The 21,604-nt window shown below is 39.5% G+C and overlaps 3 protein-coding genes across 3 annotated transcripts in view; 1 reads left to right on the top strand and 2 right to left on the bottom strand.

Annotated features, from left to right (window-relative positions):
* Nucleotides 1–21,604, top strand: part of LOC120423934 (nuclear cap-binding protein subunit 1) — a 44,676-nt gene that overhangs the window by 8,921 nt on the left and 14,151 nt on the right. The gene's annotated exons all lie outside the window — the stretch shown is intronic.
* On the bottom strand, nt 142–13,875 carry LOC120423933 (mucin-2-like). Its single transcript, XM_039587917.2, has 3 exons — nt 13,607–13,875; nt 8,954–9,207; nt 142–4,342 (listed from the first exon to the last, which is right to left on the bottom strand). The coding sequence occupies exons 1-3, from the start codon at nt 13,652–13,654 to the stop codon at nt 739–741; spliced, it is 3,906 nt and encodes a 1,301-aa protein (XP_039443851.1). The 5' UTR covers nt 13,655–13,875; the 3' UTR covers nt 142–738.
* LOC120423935 (opsin-1-like) lies at nt 19,777–21,061 on the bottom strand. The gene has a single exon (XM_039587919.2). The coding sequence runs from the start codon at nt 20,951–20,953 to the stop codon at nt 19,847–19,849; it is 1,107 nt and encodes a 368-aa protein (XP_039443853.1). The 5' UTR covers nt 20,954–21,061; the 3' UTR covers nt 19,777–19,846.

The following is a 21,604-nucleotide window of genomic DNA, read 5'->3' on the forward strand; positions in this document are numbered from 1 at the left end:
GGGGGGGGGGGGGGTTGAGATTCCCAAAAAAGTGTCCACGTGGTTTATGGATGGTCCCTAACCTTAAAAATGCATTTTCGTCCACTAAAACACATAAAAAAAACAGACAATTTAAAGCTCGTAAAAATATTAAAAAAAGAGTTAAAAAATTGTTTGTCGAAGACACCGCATTGATCTCTCCTCGATATACCTTTCTGCTGCTTCTGCGCTGAAGACCGAGAAGTATGCTTTTTTTTACTCCTCATCGACATGATGGAAACAAGGGCGTCTATGCGAAGTGTCCTTACGCCCACTACGAATTTCGAATCACTTATGATTGCTTTATCCGGACTTTCTTTCGCAAATCGTCAAACACCATTTTAGAAATCATAGATTGTCTCTTTATTTTGACACAAACAAAATAACAAATTTTCCTTCACAAAAAAATATTTGTTGTTCAAACTTGTTCTTCCTCCTCCTTCTCACACTATATTTTCACTTGCCTATTGTCTCTCTTTTTTTTTGCTTGCTTGCTCGGGGCTTCACTCAAACTTCGCTCACGGTCACGATTTTTTTTTCTACCTTTTTTCTTCCACTTTCATCCTCTCGAAAAATCTTCACTGTTTTTCTTTCAGCTTTCGTATAAATAGTTTATAAATTACACATTAAATTAATTTGGTGTCTCGCTCTGTCTATCCGCTGCCTTAAACTCTAGTTCCCTTATAATATCTCTCTCTTCGCTCTTCGCACTACACACTACTACACACTAACAGTCGTTTCGCTCCTACTGCTTCCGGTGGCGCCGTCGGCGCCATCGCTCGCCGTCCCTCCGATCTCCTCCACCTCGTCCTCACGTCCCTCAACCGTCGTCGTCGTGGCCTGCTCGTGGACGGTGCTTTCCGCTACGACCGATTCGTCGGTTGGCGCTGGTGTCGTCGTCGTCGTCATTGTCGACGCCATGGACAGGGTCGTTTCCCGCTCGTCGTCGCGCCCGATCTCGTTGGTTTGGACGTCGTCTTCGTCCGGTTCCGTGGTTTGGTTGGCGATCGCGCGCGCATGGTTGATGATCGACATGGTCAGGTCGTTGAAGCTGGGGGACGACCCCGACGAGATGGCGTCGCTCGCCTCGAACAGGATGATGTTGGTGGCGTTGGTCGCGATGGGTTTGACGGCGGCCTTGATCATCTCGTACGGTGGTGGTGGGCTGCTGGACGAGACGTCGACGAGGGGTTCGGCGATCAGGATTTCGTTTTCTTCGGTGGCGGCGTCCCGCTTGGACTTTTCTTGGCTGGCGTTTTTGAGGCTGACGGTGACGGGTTGCTCGGTTGCTGTGGTTACCGGCTTGACGGTTGTTGTTGTTGTTGTTGTGGTCGTGGTCGGGCTACTTGATCGCGCCCGTTGGGCTTTGACGTTTCCAGGGTGCTGGGAAGCGACGGGGTTTCCGGGTGGCGTTGGACGACGGTGGGTGTAGCGGGATCGTCCGCGCGAAGCGCGCAGTCGGTTCACCTGGTTCTCCAGGCTGGGTCGAGCGGACGGTTGAGGGGCCGCCGTTTGCTGGGTTTGCGGTTTGGTTGCGGCGGACTCGACGACGGCGGTTGCTGCGGCTGCTGGAACGTGCTCGGAAGAAGCGGACAGCTGCTCGATGCTGGCGGATGACGAGGTCGAGCTGGAAGGTTCGACGCTGGCAGTACTACCGTTTTTACGAGGTCGCTTGGGGATCCACTTGAGGACGGGCTTCTCGGTGGATACGCCGGAAGCGGGGCTTGGGTACGGCTTGTAGACGGTTTTGATGACCAGCCGGGGTCGCATCGTGGTGATGATGTCGTCGGACTTTTCGTGCTTGTTCTTGAAGTAGGGCTGGTAGTGCGTGAACGGCTTGTTGGTGGTGGCCGTCGTGCCGATTCCGCTCGACGCCGTTGAAGACGTTGCCGGAAGCGGTGTGGTGGTGTTCGAGGTCGTTGGAGTGGTCAGCGAAGTCGGGAAGGGGGTCGTTGAGCTGGAGTACGGTTGGGTGACGTAGTTCTTCGGCTTCTGAACCTTGTGGTTCTGCTTGGCCGTTCCGTAGTACGTGCCGTAGTCCTTTTCCGGTGGTGGCAGCTGAACGCTCAGCTGGGATTCCGGCCGGTGGGTGGCGTAGTCAGGTCCTTCGCTGAACTTGAGCGGCTTATGGCTGGTGACGGTGACGGAGTGATGGTTCGGGTTCTTCCGCTTGCCGCCGGACTTTTTCGGGATCTTCTTGACGTGGGCAAGCTCGACGACCCGCGACGGGACAAAGTCGTAGTTGTTGTCGTGCTGGCTGAGGTAGTGGTAGCTCTTGAGGGTGGAAGAAATGGGCGTCTCAAGCTGGGGTGGGACGATCGTCGGGGACGGAACGCCCCGATACGGTGTAGATCCGTGCGAGATGGTGAACTTGGGCGTGAAGCTGGTCTTGGTGTAGGACGTGGACGAGTGCGACGAGTAGGGAGGACTGGCGGCCGTCGTGATCGAGACCAGCGGCGTAGTTCCGTTGGTCGTGGACTTGCCATGGTACAGCGGATCCGGCTCGGAGTACACCTTGCCGCTCTCGCTGATCGCTCCCTTCTCGTCGATAAAGTTGCTGCTGCTGCTGTAGTAGCCGGAGGATGTGGCGGCGTGACCGATCGAAGGCGTGAACTCTTCCGCTGCGGTGGCAATAGGAAGGACTGCGGTGGTGGACTTGGGCGTGACTGCGTTTTCTATCCCAAATGATTGAAATTTGGGCGAAGCAGAATCGACTTGGGCACTGCCGGCCGCTTCCGGTTCCAGTGCCGTCACCGGCTGGAAGGCCGGCGCCGTAAACTTTTCCCGCAAACCGGCGGGCGAGGCCTGGACCGTGGGCAGCGGCGCGTACCGATGGTTCGAGGCGGTCGTCTGGCTCGACGGTGGTTGCGTCGTTGCGTGCTGGTGATGCTGCTGGTAGTGGTACCGGCCGGATGACGTAGCGGTCGCGTACTTGATCGTGGTGTTGGGAATGCTGTTGGGAGAATAGTGCGTGCTGGATTGATTTGGGTGCTTGGGAGTTACAAAGGTAGTCGAGTGTTGTTGCTGTTGCTGAGGTGCAAGGAAGTGGTAGACCGGGGCAGGTTGCATGATCCTAATCGGAACGGCGTGCAACCCATTGGGGTCCTGCTGAGTACCGTAGATCTGCGCACCCTGCGAAGGAACCAGCTGGAGTTGGACGGGGAACGCGATCGGGGCTTGGGACATTTGGATCATTTGGTTGGGCGCGATCGGGATGTGGTTCAGCATGACCTGACCCTGGGGATTGTACACCGGGATCGACTGGACGAGGTTCTGCGGCAGAGGCTGCATCGGCGGGGGGTTGTTCTGCGGCAACGGGCCGTACGCTTGTTGCGGCTGGATCGCGTAGTACTGCGGCGGAGCCTGTTGAGGCTGCTGGACCTGCTGCTGCGGATGTTGGTGATGATGATGGTGGATGTGAGTCGGACGCGTCTGCTGATGCTGCTGCTGTGGCTTCACCTCCTGCGACTCGTGACTCGCACCCCTAAGATCCACAACCTTGCTGTAGTCCTGCTCGATGTTGCTCGACGCCGGCGAGTGCAGTTCCTTGATCAACGGCGGACTCGGCGGCAGGGTCGGCGCAAGCGGAGCGATCGACGGACGCTGGAAGTGAATGTGGTGGTAGAACTTCGGCACCGACTGGCTCGACGTCGTGAACGGGTCCGGAAACTTGATCCTATTATAACCACCCCCAAGCCGCAACCCATTCGAGCCAAAATGCGGCTGCGGTTGGTGAACCACCTTGGGCGTGCTATCCCCAAGCAACGTCTGCAGCAGATACTCCCCCAACGTGATCGTGGCCTGCGTCGGTCGCCCAAACCGATTCCCCCCAACAAACCCAGGATGATAAGGATAAACCGGATCAAACACGGCGCGATCCACAAACTGATCGCTCTTCTTCATCATCGGTGCCGCCAATCCAAAATACCGCGGATAGTCCTCGTCCCGCACGATGAAGCTCCGATTAACCGTACCAACTTCATCCAACTGCTGCCCCCTCACGGGAGCCACGGTAAACTTCAGCTCGTACCGATGCCCCCTCTGCTCATCCCGGTGCCGAATCCGTTCGACCTTCCAAAACGCGCTAACATTCCGACCTCCCTTGTACTGCTGATTAGGTTCATCCTGGACGAAGAAGTACGCGTCGTCGCTCTCCATCTCGAGCCGGCCGTGGGCCAGTTCGACGATGTCGCCGAAGCGCGGGACGGTCAGGTCGACGGAGCCGAGGTAGGGGGCCGCGTAGATGGCCTTCTGCTGGCGCATGATGTAGAGGGGTTGCTTGGTCGTGGTGGTGGAGGGCGAGCCGTCGGGGGAGGGAGGGCCGCTGGGGGAAAATATAAAAAGATCGTTACAAATATGTTCTATCTTAACTAGTTTAACCGAAGCCTCGATTCTTCAGTTCTGTGGACAAAAAATAAAACATATTTTTGTAATATCAAATTCGAGTTCGGCGACCCCATTTCTGTCAAATTTGAATGGTTGATTGCCTGTTACATTACAAAATACATTTTCTCAATATTCCATCACCGCCATCTTGGATTTAAAATGTTTAAATAATTTTGGAGCATTTTGTTGGGGTTAACTTGAGATCAACGTCCCAAAACAAAAGAATAAAAATAAAAAGAATATTTTGTGATATTTTCGTGATTCGATTTTCCAAAGTATTTTTTTTCTTGAGGACTTCGGATAATCGAGTCTGGGCTGTATTGAGAAAATGCATTTGATAGTAAACAGGTTAAAATATCGGTTTCAGAACTCAAATTGATGTAAAAAGTGAGAAAATATTTAAAAATACGAAATGTTGTTTGTCCATGATTCGAATATACGAACAATCTAAGAAACGTGTGGATAATCTAACTTCAGTAAATCGAAACATCGTATGATCAAGGTTTTGGATAATCTAGTCTGGACTGAAATGAGTTCAGCTTTTGAGAAAAAAACTAAAATGGAGGTTGAAAAACCCAGCCTTACAATTAAAAAGGTTGTATGTAACTTTAAAATTACTTTGTAGCAATTTCTGGACAAAAGCGGCTATGTCTGAAAATATGTTTATCGGATTTCCTAGAAAATTTCGCAAAATTTACTCAAAAATGTAAATAGTTCATTAACAGGATTACACGAGCCTGCTGTAAAAATAATTCTAAAATTATAAAACCTATTTTATCGTTCGCCCAAAATGTAAGTTTTTAGCATGATAAAATTATCGTTGATAATGTTATCGTCTAACGATAACGATAACGATAATATTATCGCCGATAATGTACGATAACTCATTTTTAAAGTCTTTCTAAAATCGATTTAATTCAACCAAATCATGTTAAATTTTCAATCTTTCACTAAGAAAATATTTTTTGAAAATGTATTAAGTTTCAAAGTATAAATACTCAAAACTGTTCACGAAATATCGTTTTTTTTTCGAAAGTACTCAAATTTTTATTTGAGTACTTTTGCTTCGTTTGGTACCCAAATTTTAAAAATTTGAGTATTTTCGAAAAATACCGTACTTTGTGAAAATTTTAGAATTTTCAAAAAAAAATCTAATAAGGTGAAAAAGTACACAAAATTTCGCTACGTTTGATACTCATATTGCAAATTTTGAAAATTTCAGTATTTTCGAAAAAATAAGGTATTTTGTGAACAATTTTGAGTATTTTTCAAAAAAATAACTAAAAAAACACTAATGAAGTGACAAAGTATAAAAAAATTTGCTTCGTTTAGTACCCATATTGCAAATTATGAAAATTTGAGTTCTTTCGAAAAAATACGGTATTTTGTGGACAATTTTGAGTATTTGTACTTTGAAGCTTACTACATCTTCTATATATATAAAAAATTTCGACGGTTTTGTTCGAACGCGAATCAGTTCAATACGGAACGTCGGATCGAGGTGCTTTTTGTTGCGTTGGGTTCGTATAAGCCCAAGGAAGGTTTATACGCTAACTAATTGACACTTTGGCCACTCTGAGACCGATTCCGGAACACCTGCCGTTTGTATGGGAAAAGTTACGTAAAATCAAATTTTGATCACAGGAGGCTGAAAAAGCAAACAAGCTTAAAACGTCAAGAAACCAAAAAAAGGCAGGTCGAAGTTTGCCGGGAAAAGCTTGTTTTCAATAAATATATTCTTAGTGAAAGCATTGAAAATTTAACATGATTCGGTTGAATTAAGTCGATTTTAGAAAGATTTTAAAAATGAGTTATCGTCCATTATCGCCGATAGCACAATATCGTTATCGAGCCTCGATAATTGTATCGTTAAGAGGCAGTATTTGTAGATTCTGCTCGGTTTGTTCTAGAGGTCGTATCAAGGTGCTCCGATTTGGATGAAAATTTCAGGGTTTGTTTGTCTATACATGAGATGAACTCATGTCAAATATGAGCCCTCTACGACAAAGGGAAGTGGGTTAAAACGGGCATTGAAGTTTGAGGTCCAAAACACATGAAAAATATTAAAATTGCTCGCATTTCCGTAAAACTTCATCAATTCCAACTCTCTTAGATGCATTCGAATGGTCTTTTGAAGCCCTTCAAAATGTGCTATAGACATCCAGGATTGGTTTGACTTTTTCTCATAGCTTTTGCAAATTACTATTATAAATGGATTTTTTTAAAACCTTAATAACTTTTGGCAACAGCCTCCAACACCCATACTCCCATAGGTCAAAAGTTAGGGAATTTCATGGACTATCAGCCTACGGTATTAACTTTTTGGCCAATCGCATTTTCTCATAGTTTTACGATTATTCTAGAACAAACATTTTACAACGTTAGTTTTTGCCCTGTAGGCCAAGAAGACGGCACTTTTTGGTCTCAATTTTGTCATATTCGGAATCCTCGGACAATTTCACGTAAGTTAGAAGTATTGGAGTTGTAATTTTGATTAAAAAAATAATTAAATTAAACATTTTTGAAAAAAGAAATAGATCTTATTTACAATGTGATCAATACGTCAAATGCTGTATCAAGTAGGCGAAAATTTGTTTTACCCCTAATCTGACAAAATTCTAAATAATATTTTAATTCATTCTAAATGGCATTTTTTCCAATCAAATTCAAAATTCCAACACCTCAATCTAATGTAAAATTTTCTGAGGATTCCGATTATGTCAAAATTGAGACCAAAAAGTGCCGCTATGGAGGCCTACAGGGCAAAAACTAACGTTGTAAAATGTTTGTTCTAAAAAAATCGTAAAACTATGAGAAAAACTGTGATTGGCCAAAAAGTTAATACCGTAGGCTTAAAGTCCATGAAATTCCCTAACTTTTGACCTATGGGAGTATGGGTGTTGGAGGCTGTTGCCAAAAGTTATTAAGGTTTTAAAAAAATCCATTTTTAACAGTAATTTGCAAAAGCTAAGAGAAAAAGTCAAACCAATCCTGGATGTCTATAGCACATTTTGAAGGGCTTCAAAAGACCATTCGAATGCATCTAAGAGAGTTGGAATTGATGAAATTTTACGGAAATGCGAGCAATTTTAAGATTTTTCATGTTTTTTGGATCTCAAACTTCAATGCCCGTTTTAACCCACTTCCCTTTGTCGTAGAGGGCTCATATTTGACATGAGTTCATCTCATGTATAGACAAACAAACCCTGAAATTTTCATCCAAATCGGAGCACCTCGATACGACCTGTTTCACATCGGTGAAAAACTCGCTCTTAACAACCTTGAGTTTGAGCCCTTTCAAATAGTTACTTTTGATTAAAAAAATCAGAATTATGTTTGTAGTAAGGAGCAGAAAATTTCACAAATGTTTCATTTTTAACATTGAAAATCAAAACAATAGCTTCCGAGATATCGTGAGTTGAAAGTTATAAGAAAAGTTAAACTGAGAAAAAATCTATTTTAAATTTAAATTTTAAGGGGCTGTATTTAAAAATTTGCTCTGCTCCTAGAAAATATTTTCATGTTGGGTTGTTTTTCCGTAATAAAGTATTTATAAATTAACTATTTTATTATTTTCGCCCTAAATACTAATTTGCAATTTTTTTTGCGATCTATTAGCGAAATTCTGGAAAATTACTCAATTTATAAAACAATTGAAACAAAAAATGAATAATAAAAACAATATTTGGAGTTGTTTTGTCGTTGTTTTCTATACTTACAAAAACAAAGAAAAAAGATCTTTTGGGTGTTTTATGCAGCACTGTTTCGAAAAATGTGTGTAAAGCAAACATAACTTTTTTTTAAATCTTTCTTTTTATTCTACAGTGAGTTTGAGTCAATTTTTATTTAGTCAAACTTTTTCATTCACCTTATAGTTTTCTAAAATAGTACAGACCAAAATAACGTTATGTTTAATTGTCAAGAGATAAAAATGAAAGAATAAATTGTGCTCAAAAAGATTTGACTGAGTTTTAACGAAATGCAAGAGGAATCAGTAGGGACAGTTCTGCTTTTATGGACAGTAAAGTGAAATTTAGAATTGAGAAATTATTTATAAAGTTTAACAATTTTTTTTTCATCTGAATTCATCTTCCCTTTATAAAATATATAGGACTTTTAAAAGAGTTTCTTTCGATTTATTATTCGCAAACTTCATCGTGTCCACACCCCTTTGATGGAGGCGTTTCAGGAACAGACCGACAACCGCCGAACGACATCTCGTCTCGATTCATTGATTTGATGGACCAGAGGTTCTTATTAAACTATTACACAACGTCGCCATGTCGAACCAAGCCACCAGCCAGCGATCAGTGGTGGTGCGAAAGTGGTGAAAAGTTATATCACAGCTCTCGTTGCTGCTATTGGCTATTGTTTTGTGTTGCAACTTGGTCAACAAACAATATGGAATTGCACGGAAGAATCGTTACTTATTTGCATAAGTTGATATCGCGTTCCAGCAGGGTGGTCTCGCGGTTGACCACTACTGCGCGCTCTGTTTGTTAATAGTTATTCAATGGTCTTCCTTGTCACACTGAGATTGAAGTCTCACCTGGTTTTGTTATCATTCAGCGCCAGAAAGACAGTCTCCTTCAGGACATCTTCCCAGGGCACGTGCTGCTGCTGTTGATGCTGCTGCTGTTGGTGGTGGACATTGTCCTGAACCGAATTACCTCCTGCTCCTGCGGCGTTGAGCTCGTGCGGCCGGTAGTACAATATCTTGCCCGGGTAGGTCTTGAGCTGGTGGGGCGTCAGAATGATATCACGGTTGTTGTAGTACTGGCAGTGGCTGCCGGTAACGGAAATCTGCAAAACAGCAAAAAAAAATGTAAAATAATCATTAAAACACAGAAACTATTTAGTGCAAGTCGCGAAGATGCTAATCGCAGGGTGACTTTCGAACTCTGCCGCTGCTGGCTTTGGCGCCCTTGGCTGCGATCACGATATAAATCGTCGACTCATTTTTGTTTTGTTTTTTTTTGCCGCTGCCACCGCCTTTGCTACCTCTGCTACTGCGGACTTAGTTCTAGTCGAGTGCGTTTTGGGAGTGATTAATTATCGCTGATGGGAACGCCAGCTTGAAAGTCGGACAAATTGGATGATTTTAACTTTAATCAGAGACAAGAGGACATTTTTTTGTGTTTTTTTTTCGGTTTAATTCAAATTTAATTTTATTTAATTTGAAACAAAGTCTACTACCTTATCTAATCAAACTCTATCAAAGAAAATCTTTCGAAAGCTTTCTGGTTATTTTTTTTTCCATGGCCAGCCCAACTGCGTAAAATTAATCGCAGAGATGATTCGTTGAAAAGGTTTAAATTTGAGCTTGAATACAAACCAAATTCAAACATCCACTTATCTGTGACCAACTGTCTAGAAAAGGTTGGCCCGAGTGAGTCGTCAGGGGCACTGGCTCGTCGAATTAGTTAGCGCGGAGAGGTGGTTGATTTCTCACGCAAGTCACCCAGTTGGGGTTGGTCTGTAGGTTTGTTTTGGGGGAGTTGAGGGGGCGGTGTAACGGAGACTGCTAGAAATGATGCACTTGACACCGTTGTTGAGCATCAGGGGAGAGGCGCTAGTCCGTGGTAGTCCGATTAGGGGATGAGTTTTGATGGCTTGTTTGGAATTCAGTAAGCGGCTTATTAATAAAGATGTGGCGATGTTTGTTCGATGTTAGAGGCTTGTTTAACACGGGATTCATTAATAATAAATATACATATTTTATCGAAGCAAGTCTTCTTTCATTCAGTCATGACAAAAATAATTCTTCTCTAATTTGTTATCAATTTGATTAAGTTACAGTCACAGTTCAATTTTTTAAATACAGTTTAGATTTTCTTAAATTTCATGTGAATTAGATTGCGTGAGCCACAAATTTATTTGCAGTTCACATAGTTTAACCTGACGAAAAGAGTTTGGTCAACTGAAATTGACACGATAGCACACGATATTTAACGTTGTATTCAAAGAATGAAACTCACTAACGGTGTCATCGCGTGTAGAGACATGTGTGTGAATTGTTGTTCCAAGTGGTTCTTGGAGTCGTTCTAGTCATTTTATGTCATGTGAACTTTACTTTCAAATGCAACTGCAAAATATTAACTAAATTGCAGAATAGGATCTAATTGTGTTTGTACATGTACCAATGAATTCACTTTTTTCAGATTGTTAGGTCTGATCTGTGGCCTCAAAGTTAAAAAAAAAAACCTTTAAAAAGACCAAAAGTGCACTGATTGAAAATTAAAAAAATAAATTAATTAAATTGTTTCCTGATTTATTAAAAGATTTTAAAGGGAGTTAAGGACATTTTAACAAATTTACATTGGCTTTATACAGAGTTGCCACTCAAGTCGGGAAATCACAACATTTTCCGACATTCTTCCTTTTTTCCATCAGATTTTAGTAATTAATTTTTAAGATACATTGAAACATAGTCAATTTTGCGTTATTTAAAAAAAAGTTTCAGATTTGGTCAAGCTTGATCATGACTTGTAATGGTAATACTGTTACTTTAAATAAAAAACATATGATTTTCATCTGAAAATAAGTAAAAATAGTGGTTTCACATTGTAGCACTTTCAAATAAATTTTACCATTTTGTTATATAATTCTAGCTCAAAGGATGACGGTTTCAGTAGTGAAAAACACCACAAAATTATGATATTGCGCAATTCTGAATACATCTAGAGAATAAAAAATATGGTTAATATTTTGGGCTGTAACTTTTTTTTCCTAGAACATCAATGCCTACAATTTTGTAAGAGATACAATATCAATTTTTAAATAAAATCGATTTTCAAACAAAACTGATTTTCAAAACGTCCTGACAGCTTTTTTCTGCTTTCCAGTATTTTTTTCCGATAATTCTTAAAAAAAGGCGAAGTTTTATTGTATTTTAAGGGCATGGAGATCAAAATCTCAAATTTTATGGATTTGGATTGTAAACCGATTAAAAATGTCTTAGTTAAAAAAAAAGAAATAGAAAATTCACCTGGTCAAATAATGCATAATTGACAACAAATTAACGGAAAAATATATCCAATACCACATTTAAAATATTTTATCGGAAATTTGATCACTCTCATAAGATAAAAGTTTTTTCAGATTTTTTTTCAAATATTTCTTCAAAGGTTATTTCATTTTCCCTACTTTTTCTTAAACCCAAAAAAAAAGTTTAAGATCAGAATATGGTTTCAAAATACTTCAACATTATACATTTTATTTTTGCATATAAATTAGGCCAAAACATATATTATTCTTTTTTTTGTAATTATCTTAGTTTGTTGAAACTTTTATTTCTCGAAAAATAATGTTTGCAAATATTTTGTATTCGTGCACAGTTTGTTTTCTTTGTTTTCATGATAATTTTACATCTGGGGATGAGTACAATTTTTTTGGCCCGAAAAATGTGTAATTTTCCATCTAAAAATGTGTAAATTTACCATTTTTCGTTGTAATAAGCTTTTTTTTTAAGTTTTAATTACATCTTAAACGAGGTAATAATTAACCTGGCAATTTTACACCTTCATTTTTTACTGCCCTTTTAATTTTGTTGGAAGTACTGTACTTTTTGCATCGTCCTTATATTCATTTTTATATTTGTGTTTTTTTTTTGGTATTTTTATGTGTGTTCATAAATGATTTAAATAAAAATAGCTTTTTAAATAACTTCTCCAATTCAAGAATCAAATCCTCAAGAAAAAAAAAGTGTTGAAAAGGTTTTATATAACCAGTATTAAAATAAATTTTAGAAAATTATGTTAGAAAATTTTGTTTGAATGATTTTCTATCAAATGCAATGTTTTTTATACATTTTAGCACTTTTTTTTTGTCCAGGTTAATTGGTTTTTCTTTTGTTTGAGTATTAAGCCACTACATTTTGATTAAAAGGATTAATTAAACGTATTACAAATTTGCGATGTTCATTTCATAAAACCATTTTTTAATGTTTTGTTTTCTCCAAATTTTGGCAAATAAAAGATTAAATTGAAAAAAAAGTGCATCTATCGAATTAAGAATCGACATGGATTTAAATGCATAAGTATCATAGAAAGAAATCATGGTTATACTAAATCTGGGAAGGGGTACATCTTTTATGTCAGAAAAAATGCGTTATTTTTCCTCTGAAAATGTGTAACTTAATCACTTTTCTGGTGTAATATCACTTTTTCAGTCTAAATTCAGGTAAAATTACATCATAATTGAGGTAATATTTAACCTTCCAAATTTAGATATTTTTTTCACTGTGATTATTTTTAAACACAGTAAAAAATTGTATAAATTTGGAAGGTGTAATTTTGAAAAGTTGAATTGTACCTCAATTATGATGTAATTTTACCTCAATTAAGGTTGAAAACGTGGCATTACACCAGAAATTTGCCACTTTACACGTTTTCAGAGTAAAATTACTTTTTTTTCAGACATAAAAGATGTACCCCTTCCTAGTTGTAATTTGACCATGATTTTTTTTCTGTGTATATCTACTTATGAAAATTATTTAATTTACTATGATGAAAAAAAAATTCAGATAAACTGTTAAATGTATTTAACCCTCAAAGACTCCCACCTCTAGATGAGTTTCGATTTAATAATTTGCAAGAAATACATTTTCAAACCAATTTTAAATCTTCGAAATGCCTTAAAAAGAAGAATTCTGAATGTTTTAGAAAATCTTGGTTTTTTATGATTTTTCTTGTTTCATGTGAATTAGCCAATGTTAAAAAAATATTTTTTGGGGGGGTCAACTAAAAAAAAGCAAAAAAAAAACAAAAAGGCAAAAGATAATGATTAAAGGTTGTTGAACAAGCGTAACTCAACCTTTAGGCAGTAGAGGGTTGACTACCACATATTTCCGCTATCATTTCAATGAGCGCATAGGTTTTACATGAGAAATAGTGCTTTTTGAAATGTTAGTGGCGATAAAGATTTCTTGCCTTTTTTGACATTTTCTGCATTGTTTATTTATTTCAAACATGAAGTTATGAATGCTAACAAATTTAAACGAATTACTTTCAGTTTATGTCAATTCAAACTTCATTCTTTGCTCCAATGTCACACTCCATTGTTGCAAGCTCGCAGCCAATCGTCAGCCAGTTTGGAGTTTATTTCCCAAGAATCCACCCGTCGACTGTGCATCCAGATTTCGCACTTGCCAACGCAACGGCTCGGAAATAAAACTCAGAAGTTTAGCCGAGAGCCAACTTACCATGAAAAGAATTAAACAAATGTTCATTGTATATCCGATGTAATCCATGACGGTTCGTGATTGGCTGCTGACAGTGATGGAAGACGTTCTTCTGCTGCTGCTCCTCTTCCTCCCCTTGATCACTACCGCTCTGCAGCTGCAGCTGATCTTCCTTGGATTTCGCTGAGGATTTTGGCCGGCAAAGCAAATCCAATAAATCACAAAACATTTAAACTTGTGTGGTTTTGTTGTGGTTTTTTTTTCTTCTCACTTGCTCCAGAAATGGTTTAATCCTCTTTTTTCTCCTTTTTTATTCACAAGTCACTTTAAATTACTTCATTTTTGGTTTTTCACAGATTTTTTTTCTAATCACTTCCCAATTTTTTTTCCTTCCTCCACGAGAACCACTGATCACACCATTCACTTTCCTTGGTTCATTTTGGCACTTGAAGGAGCTAGCTCCTGTTTGGAGGTAGAGCCCTAGAGTTTGGATCGACAAACGTCGATTACTACTACTGGAAGTTACTATTGCTGCACTACACTAAAATGAGGGATCTCCGCGATTGTAAACCGTTCCGAGCGAGCGTTTTTCATCAACTGAAAACAATAGCGAAAATCATTTTCTAAATCATGTAACTGCATGGGCGATTCGCGCCAAACCCACCGTCGTCGTCGCCGAAGCGCGAACCAAACCAAAACCGCCTCGGAATCCGTCCGGGTTTTCGCGCGCGCGTTGAAGGGTTCGTCGCCGTCGGTTTTCCGAGTCCGTTCAAGTCACTCGTGGTGTGGTGTGGGGTGTGCTATCATCCTACGAGCGATTGCTCGCGTTTATGTGCGTTGATAGAGTTGATTGATCGGATTATGTTGCGGGGGTGGTTCATGGATTTGATTACGCTAGTTGAGAATATTTTTCTACATTTTTTTAATCTATATTTGATCATTTTGATATTTTTTAAAACCAATTAGAAAAAAAATGTACCCAAATTTAAATTTTATTGAAGTTGATTTAAAAACTTTAAAGCGTCACGTAATATTTGAACAGCCCGTTCAATCGGTTCAAACACCAATGGAATGCAGCGATTTCATGATTTATGTTGTGCGTACGAAACGAAATCCTCACGAAGGTGTATGGCCATCGGCTCAGGATCAGTAGCCGAGTAATCCCCTCTTGGTAACTTTTTTTTCAAGAGGGTTAAGTACATTATTTAACGGATCATCTGTGAATTGTTAACCAAACCGAAAGTTGATTTACTGACATTCTTTACTGATGGGTTGCTTTTGTTTCTTTGAAAAAGTTTTACACTCTAAGGATTATTTTGAATTTTAATGATTTTTTTTCAAATATTTTATCTATATATATAAAAAATTTCGACGGTTTTGTTCGAACGCGCATCAGTTGATAACGGAAAGTCTGATCGGAGCGCTCTTTGCTGCGTTGGGTTCGTATAAGCCCAAGGAAGGTTCTTACGCTAAAGAGTTACAACTTTGGCCACTCTGGAACCGATTCCGGAAGATCTGCAAATTGTATGGGAAAAGTTGCGTAAAATCAAATTTTGATCACAGAAGGCTGAATGAGCAAGCAAGCTAAAAACGTCAAGGAGCGAAAAAATGACAAGACGAAGTTTGTCGGGTAGGGCTTGTTTGTTATAACAGCATTTACGAAATTACTCTGTTCAGTCAATATCAGCGTGTAATTGTTTGAACAAAAACAATAAAAAAATGAGTTTAAATTTATAGGTAAAATTATTATTTTACTTTTACTTTATTATTGTTTTATTTTCATTTATTAATTATTTAATTCGAGTGTCAAGCGTTATTTTAAAATATTGAAACAGAAAGTTCACAAAATGATATGTGTTTACAGTCCAGACTCGGTTGTCCGAAGCCACGATTATCCGAAGTTTAGATTATCTGAAGTTCGATTATTCGAAGGTTTGTATGAGACTTCGGATAATTCGAATCATGACCACTTATTCTTACTTTTAACATCAAATTCGCGTTATGTGACTCCATTTTAGTAAAATTTGGAAAACAAATAATGGCTTTTTGAAATTATAAAATGCATTTTTTCAATATGTTATCACCGATATTTGGCCGCCATCTTGGATTTAAAAATTCTAAATCATTTTAGAGGAGTTTATGGATCATACTTAAGCTCGACCATCAAAAATAAGACAGCAAATAAAATTATAATTTTGTGATTCAATTAACCGAAGTATTTTTTTTTCGAGACCTTCGGATAATCGAGTCTGGGCTGTACTATATTACAGTCAAGAATTTGCAAAATATCAATGAATATATAATATATTTTTTTCCGGGCCTGTTACGCCTTTTTCTGTTCTGTGGTCTAAAACTTCTATATTTGTAAAAAGCTCAAAAAGTCGTAATTAGATTATAAATGAGTTTTACAATGTAAAACGTGTACAATCAACTTTACACCTTTTTTTTCTTCATTTTCAATATGTTTTAGTGGATCAAAAGTGACAACTTTTGAGCTATAGTGTAGGACTTTTATTTTTTATTTCGGCCAAATTTAGATTAACAACAGAAGTTTTTTGAAATGTTTAAAAGAAAAACTCGCAAAAATTTTCAAAATCATTTTTTTTAATGTGTAAGTGAATTTGCAATGGAAAATTACAACCATTTTTAAGGTAATTTTTTACCATTTTTTTTATTTTTTTAATTTATTTTTTATCTTTTTTATCCATTCTTGTACAATTTAATTCAATTTTAAAAAAATTAATCCTTTGTAAAAAAATAACTTTTACAGTCGACTCTCTGGTTGTCAATATCCAAGGGACCGTCGAGGAAGAGAAGCATCAGTTTACAGAACGATGCAAAATGAAGACTCGATTGAAATTTGTTTTTTCTTGCTAACCAGCTATGGGAGAGAATCATGGCAACGTCCAGCAAACAAAAACAAAGAAATGTCAAACACCCTTCAAAGCTTCGTTTCTCAAAGAAAAATGTCTATGCAAGCCATGAGAAAGTGAAATTATTGACAACCGGAATAGATTTTTAAAGCAAATAGAATCCAAGGGACCGTCGAGGAAGAGATCCTTCAAGCAAGAGAAAATATCGAGGAATAAAGACAATCGAAGCATGCAATTTGAAGGGACTGAAGAATTCATCGGTACATGGAGCAATATTGATATCGAGAAGATCGACAGCCAGAGAGTCGACTGTATTTTTTTTCATGGGTTGATACAGTCCAGACTCGATTATCCGAAGCCTCGATTATACGAAGAATCGATTATCCGAAGTTCGATTATCCGAAGGTTTGTATGGGACTTCAGATGGTTGGATCATGACAAAAAAAAAATGTTTTTCGTATTTTTTTAATTTCTTGTTTTTAACATCAAATTTGGTTCTACGACCCCATTTTAGTCAAAATTCAATATTCGATTGAAATTTAAATTAAAAAATGCATTTTTTAAAAATGTTATTATCGCCAATTTGGCTGCCATCTTGGATTTTAAAATTCTAAATCAGCGCTTTTTCGAGATATTTATGTTTTAAAATCGCATCTTTTGTACCATAAAATAGCTGTAATTTTTTACCCCTAAGTCCAAAAGGACTTTAAAAAACGAAGTTTTTTAAGAGCTCAAAAAATTTCGCGAATACCACCTTTCTCTAATACTAAATCCTGAATTTTAACGTTAAAAAAATATTTTTGAAGGTTTGCTCAGATGCATTCTCTAAATTTAGTCGTAGAAGACGTAGATTGCGAGATAAAATTTTGGTGTTGTGACAAAGTTGCTTGACTTGGTAAGCCCAACAACTCTCTTGAAGACAAAACAATTCCCAAAAATATTTCTGAATATTTAGATTTTCGAAAACACCCTTATCGTGAACCACTTTAATTTTCAATCCACTGTGCAATGAGGTTCACAAAAAATCTTCTAATGATTGTTTTTCTTCGAAAATTTCGGAAGTGATTTTTTTTGTTGCACTAAAGTTTCCCAAAATTATCCCAGTAAAAAGTTTTGTTTTTAATTTGATCATTAATGCTGATTTTAAACATTAGTTTTTGCTTCTTTTTAAAAATGGGTAACACTTTGAGAAATATTTGAATTTTTTAATCACTTGAAGGAAAAATTATGACAATTTTTTTTCATTATTTCACATATGTATATGAAATATGTTCTGGTGATAGGGTAATTGTTATTGTGTGAAAATTGTAAAAATTTTGTAAGGAATTTAAAATATTATTTCAGGTTCCGATCAGACTTTAATCAATACTTGTAATGATAAAAATAATCAATCACTGCTGGGTGACTACGCTCAAGCTGTTATTTAGCTTTCTCAATTTGATTAGGATTTCGCATGCAAAAATTTGATCGATACTTTTGTTTTCAAATGCTGTTAACAGTGTGCTTAACACCACTTCTAATTATCATTACTGGACACCAGTTTGAAATAACTGATTCGACAAGACAATAAATTAATTGTTTGAAAGCATTAAACAAATCGATATTACTGCTCTATGCACTTCAACATTTGATAGCACTTTGTTCGGATTTGTCTAACATTTGCTCCAACAACCTTGCTGCCAACGCAAAGCGGTCCAACCAAACAGATGTGATACAATTATTTTTAATTACAACCAGCCAAAAAAACATGGAAATGTGCCTCATCTAACACACCTTCGCCAAAAGGAAACCCATTTCACAATGTTCAATTATTCAGCCTGTCACTACTCATTAAAAGATGATGTAATTAATTATGAAAAATGGTTGACCGTGGCAAGGTCATGGAGCATCCGGGCGGTCTTTAGGTCAACACTCGAAATCTTCAACTTTAACTCGGTCAACTGTGGGCATATTTTAGGCGGCTCTTTCGTTATATAAACACACAGACGAATTCATGAGTGAGGGGGCGATGTTCCATTTGGGTTGGCAGGAACTTTTTTGGCCACATTTTTGCATAGAAGACGTACTCTTGCTAAGCAATTACATCACTTTAAGCTTTGCTGAGAGTGAAACGACGACGACGACGACGCCTACTACGGCGGCCTTTTAATTAGGCGCCCAAGAAGTCAACTGTGAAAAAAATCGAGAGCGACGCGCTTTGCTAGTTTGCTTCTTGGGTGGTTGTTTTTGCGAAAAACGCAGAATATTTTATGCAATCTTGCCCCAACATAATGGAAGTAAGCGGAACACACTTGCCACCATCTTAGAGCTGTAACTCATTCTCACACTTATCTGATTGGTCAGTACAGGGTGGTGGACTAATTGATTAGGATAGTATCTTCATTATTTTGATGTAAATTGTGTTTAATGAGAGATTTCAAAATTGAAGTGTAATTGTACTTCAAAGCATAATACAATAAAAAAAGTCAAAAGTTTCGACACTTCGTGCAGTTTATCTCAAAAACAGATCTCGCCAGCCAATTTTCAACAATTCCATCAGCCAAAACGTTTTCACCAATTTCTCACTCGACTGATCCTTGGAACGGGCGTGCAAGGCTCTGAACCGGACCCGAGCAGATGCCATGGGCCCACAGCGAGAGGCAAATCTCTTATCGGTTTCATTTGCACGAGCCCAAGCTTGTTGATAGAAATTAAGCAAATTTTCCTCCAACCTCCTCCTCTCACTAATGTTAACGATCAAAACATAACTAGTCGACGGAGAAGGCGCTCAACATTTCTCGCACACGCGAACAGTTTCAAGTCTGTACAACGGAGAGAAATGAAATGTTTTTTCAGTGAGGAATGTTCGCTTTCCATCTTACGAACAAGCCGAAGGAACTTTGTTTAGAGGAAAATTTGTAACTTGGTAGAAACATTTTTCTTCTCGAAAAACCTCGGCAAATACCATCACTATCGTAAAGTGGTAAGCGGATACCTGTGGAAGAAAGTCTGAGCACGCAATACCCGTGATCGTTTATGTGTAGCTGCTACCGTTCAAAATCGATACAGCAAGAGTTGAGTACTTTCCATTTTGTTTGACTACCACGGCGAAGCGGAGTTTGGCGTCAAAACTGCGACAGCACAGATGTGTAATTTCATGTCGTGGTGGAACTAATTCTCTCCGGAAGAATATCATCTTCTTCGACGGTTGTTGGTTCCGCACGCGGCGGTTCCGCCATTATGTCACACAGAAGGTTCGTCTCTCTCTCTCTCTCTGTTTGCGGATCAAACGAACCATGATACAATATGTTTAACCTTTGTTAGTAAAATAGGGTTACGTTTCCAATTGTTACGGAAATTTGCATTTCATTGTTTATTTACTAAAACATAATAGTCGGTTACAACGTGATTAGGCGGCAGTCTTCTCGGCGACGGTAGTTTCCGCGGAAGCCATCGATTGGGTGTCCTCGACGGAGTCGCTGCAGGACAGCGCCGGGAACTTCTGGTACAGCGCGGCACGGTACTTGGGATGGCTGATTCCGTACACGATCGGGTTGTAGACGGCGTTAGCCTTGGCGAACAGCGAGCCCCAGATGGTGGCCAGCGGCGTGATCGGGGCGGCCTTGAAGATTCCGGTGTAGTTGATGATCAGATACGGCGTCCAGGCCATGAACCAGAGCGAGATGGTGACCAGGGCGACCTTGGCCAGTTTCATCTCGGTGCTGGTGCTTTGCGTTTCCTGGGATCGGAGCGAGGCCACGTTCATCTTCTTGGCCTGTTCGCGCATGTTCTTCTCGTGGGCGGACACGGCCTTGATGATGAAGATGTACGAGTAGATGATCAGGAGCAGTGGCGCAAAGTACACGAACATCGAGTAGACCAGGATGTACGAACGGCTCAGCATGGTGTCGGTGAGGTAGTCGGTTCCGCAGGCACTCATGTTGCCCTCTGGGACGTACCGGTTCCAGCCGAAGAACGGAGCCAACGTCCAGCCCAGAGACGCGAACCAAACGCCAAAGATTTGCACCAGCGCCCCGTTGTTGGTCAGAGGTTTGGCCGAAAGACCCTTAACAATAACGTTGTAACGATCAAAGGCAATCATAGTCATGGTCCAGATCGAGACACAGCCAAACAGCGATCCAAACATGCCGTAGACCTCGCAAGCGAACGCTCCAAACACCCAGGTCTCGTAATAGCAGTTGATCACCATCGGCGGTCCCATCGTAAACATCATCAGGAAGTCCGAGAAGGCCAGATTGACCACTAGCAGGTTGGAGGGGGTCCGGAGCGTCCTGGTGTTGGTGAAGATGTACACGACCATTCCGTTGCCGATCACCGAGATCAGGCACAGGAAGAAGATGGCCCATCCGAGCATCGCGTGCCACAGCGGGTTCATCGGCGGAAACTGGTACCAGTGGGAGTCCACCATGTGCAGCATATCCGCCGGAACCTTGTCCACCACGGTCAGGTTGACCACCGCTTCGGCTGCCTTCCATGCTGCTGCGTACGAGGCCATATTGCACTTCACTAACTGATGAATTTACTAGAGACAAGTTGAAGAAATTTCGCTACCAAGGGCGAACTACTTCAGACTTCTAGAACCAAGAAACGACTCGGTCTATGGATGTCCGTCCGGTCATCTTTATACTCGACTTGACCAGGATAATTGAATTAGAACGATTTTTTTTGGCATTCATAATTTCTATCGAAGGAGCAATTTTTATTTCTTGTTTTCTGTCTTGTGGTGGATTATATGGTTTTCCTTAAGTTGTTGCGTTCACCAATAAGATCTAACATGGTTTCTTTTATTTTCTTTGTGCCGATGTTACAAGCAGAAATAACTCGATTTTTTGTTTTTTTTTTGAAAATATTTAAAATTTATTTGCTGTTAAGGGTGCACAGCAACGAAGGAAGTTGTTGTCTTCTTATTCCAAAATTGTCAAACTTACCGACCCAATCCTGCAACAACGTGATTGTAAAAATAGTCAAACTTTGTTGTAAATTACTTTGTGGACAGTAAATTAGGGAATAAATATATAAATGTTTCGATAGTACCCGTAATTTTGAAGATACTTAATTATGTTTAAACGGATTAAAATCTTTTATTAGGAGGGATAACATTGGAATTTTCCATGGTCTTTTAACCTGCCTACTCTCGTGGGGCAGA

This window comes from Culex pipiens, chromosome 3, assembly GCF_016801865.2.
Source record: "Culex pipiens pallens isolate TS chromosome 3, TS_CPP_V2, whole genome shotgun sequence".
NCBI classification, from domain to species: Eukaryota; Metazoa; Arthropoda; class Insecta; order Diptera; family Culicidae; genus Culex; species Culex pipiens.

What these genes read in the sequence shown, in the direction of transcription:
- LOC120423933 (XM_039587917.2), bottom strand. Translation starts at nt 13,654, where the DNA reads ATGGATTACATCGGATATACAATGAACATTTGTTTAATTCTTTTCATG. An exon ending in TTTGTTTAATTCTTTTCATG is followed by an intron (nt 9,208 to 13,606) that starts GTAAGTTGGCTC and finishes GCTGTTTTGCAG; the next exon opens with ATTTCCGTTACCGGCAGCCA. An exon ending in CTGAATGATAACAAAACCAG is followed by an intron (nt 4,343 to 8,953) that starts GTGAGACTTCAA and finishes ATTTTCCCCCAG; the next exon opens with CGGCCCTCCCTCCCCCGACG.
- LOC120423935 (XM_039587919.2), bottom strand. Translation starts at nt 20,953, where the DNA reads ATGGCCTCGTACGCAGCAGCATGGAAGGCAGCCGAAGCGGTGGTCAAC.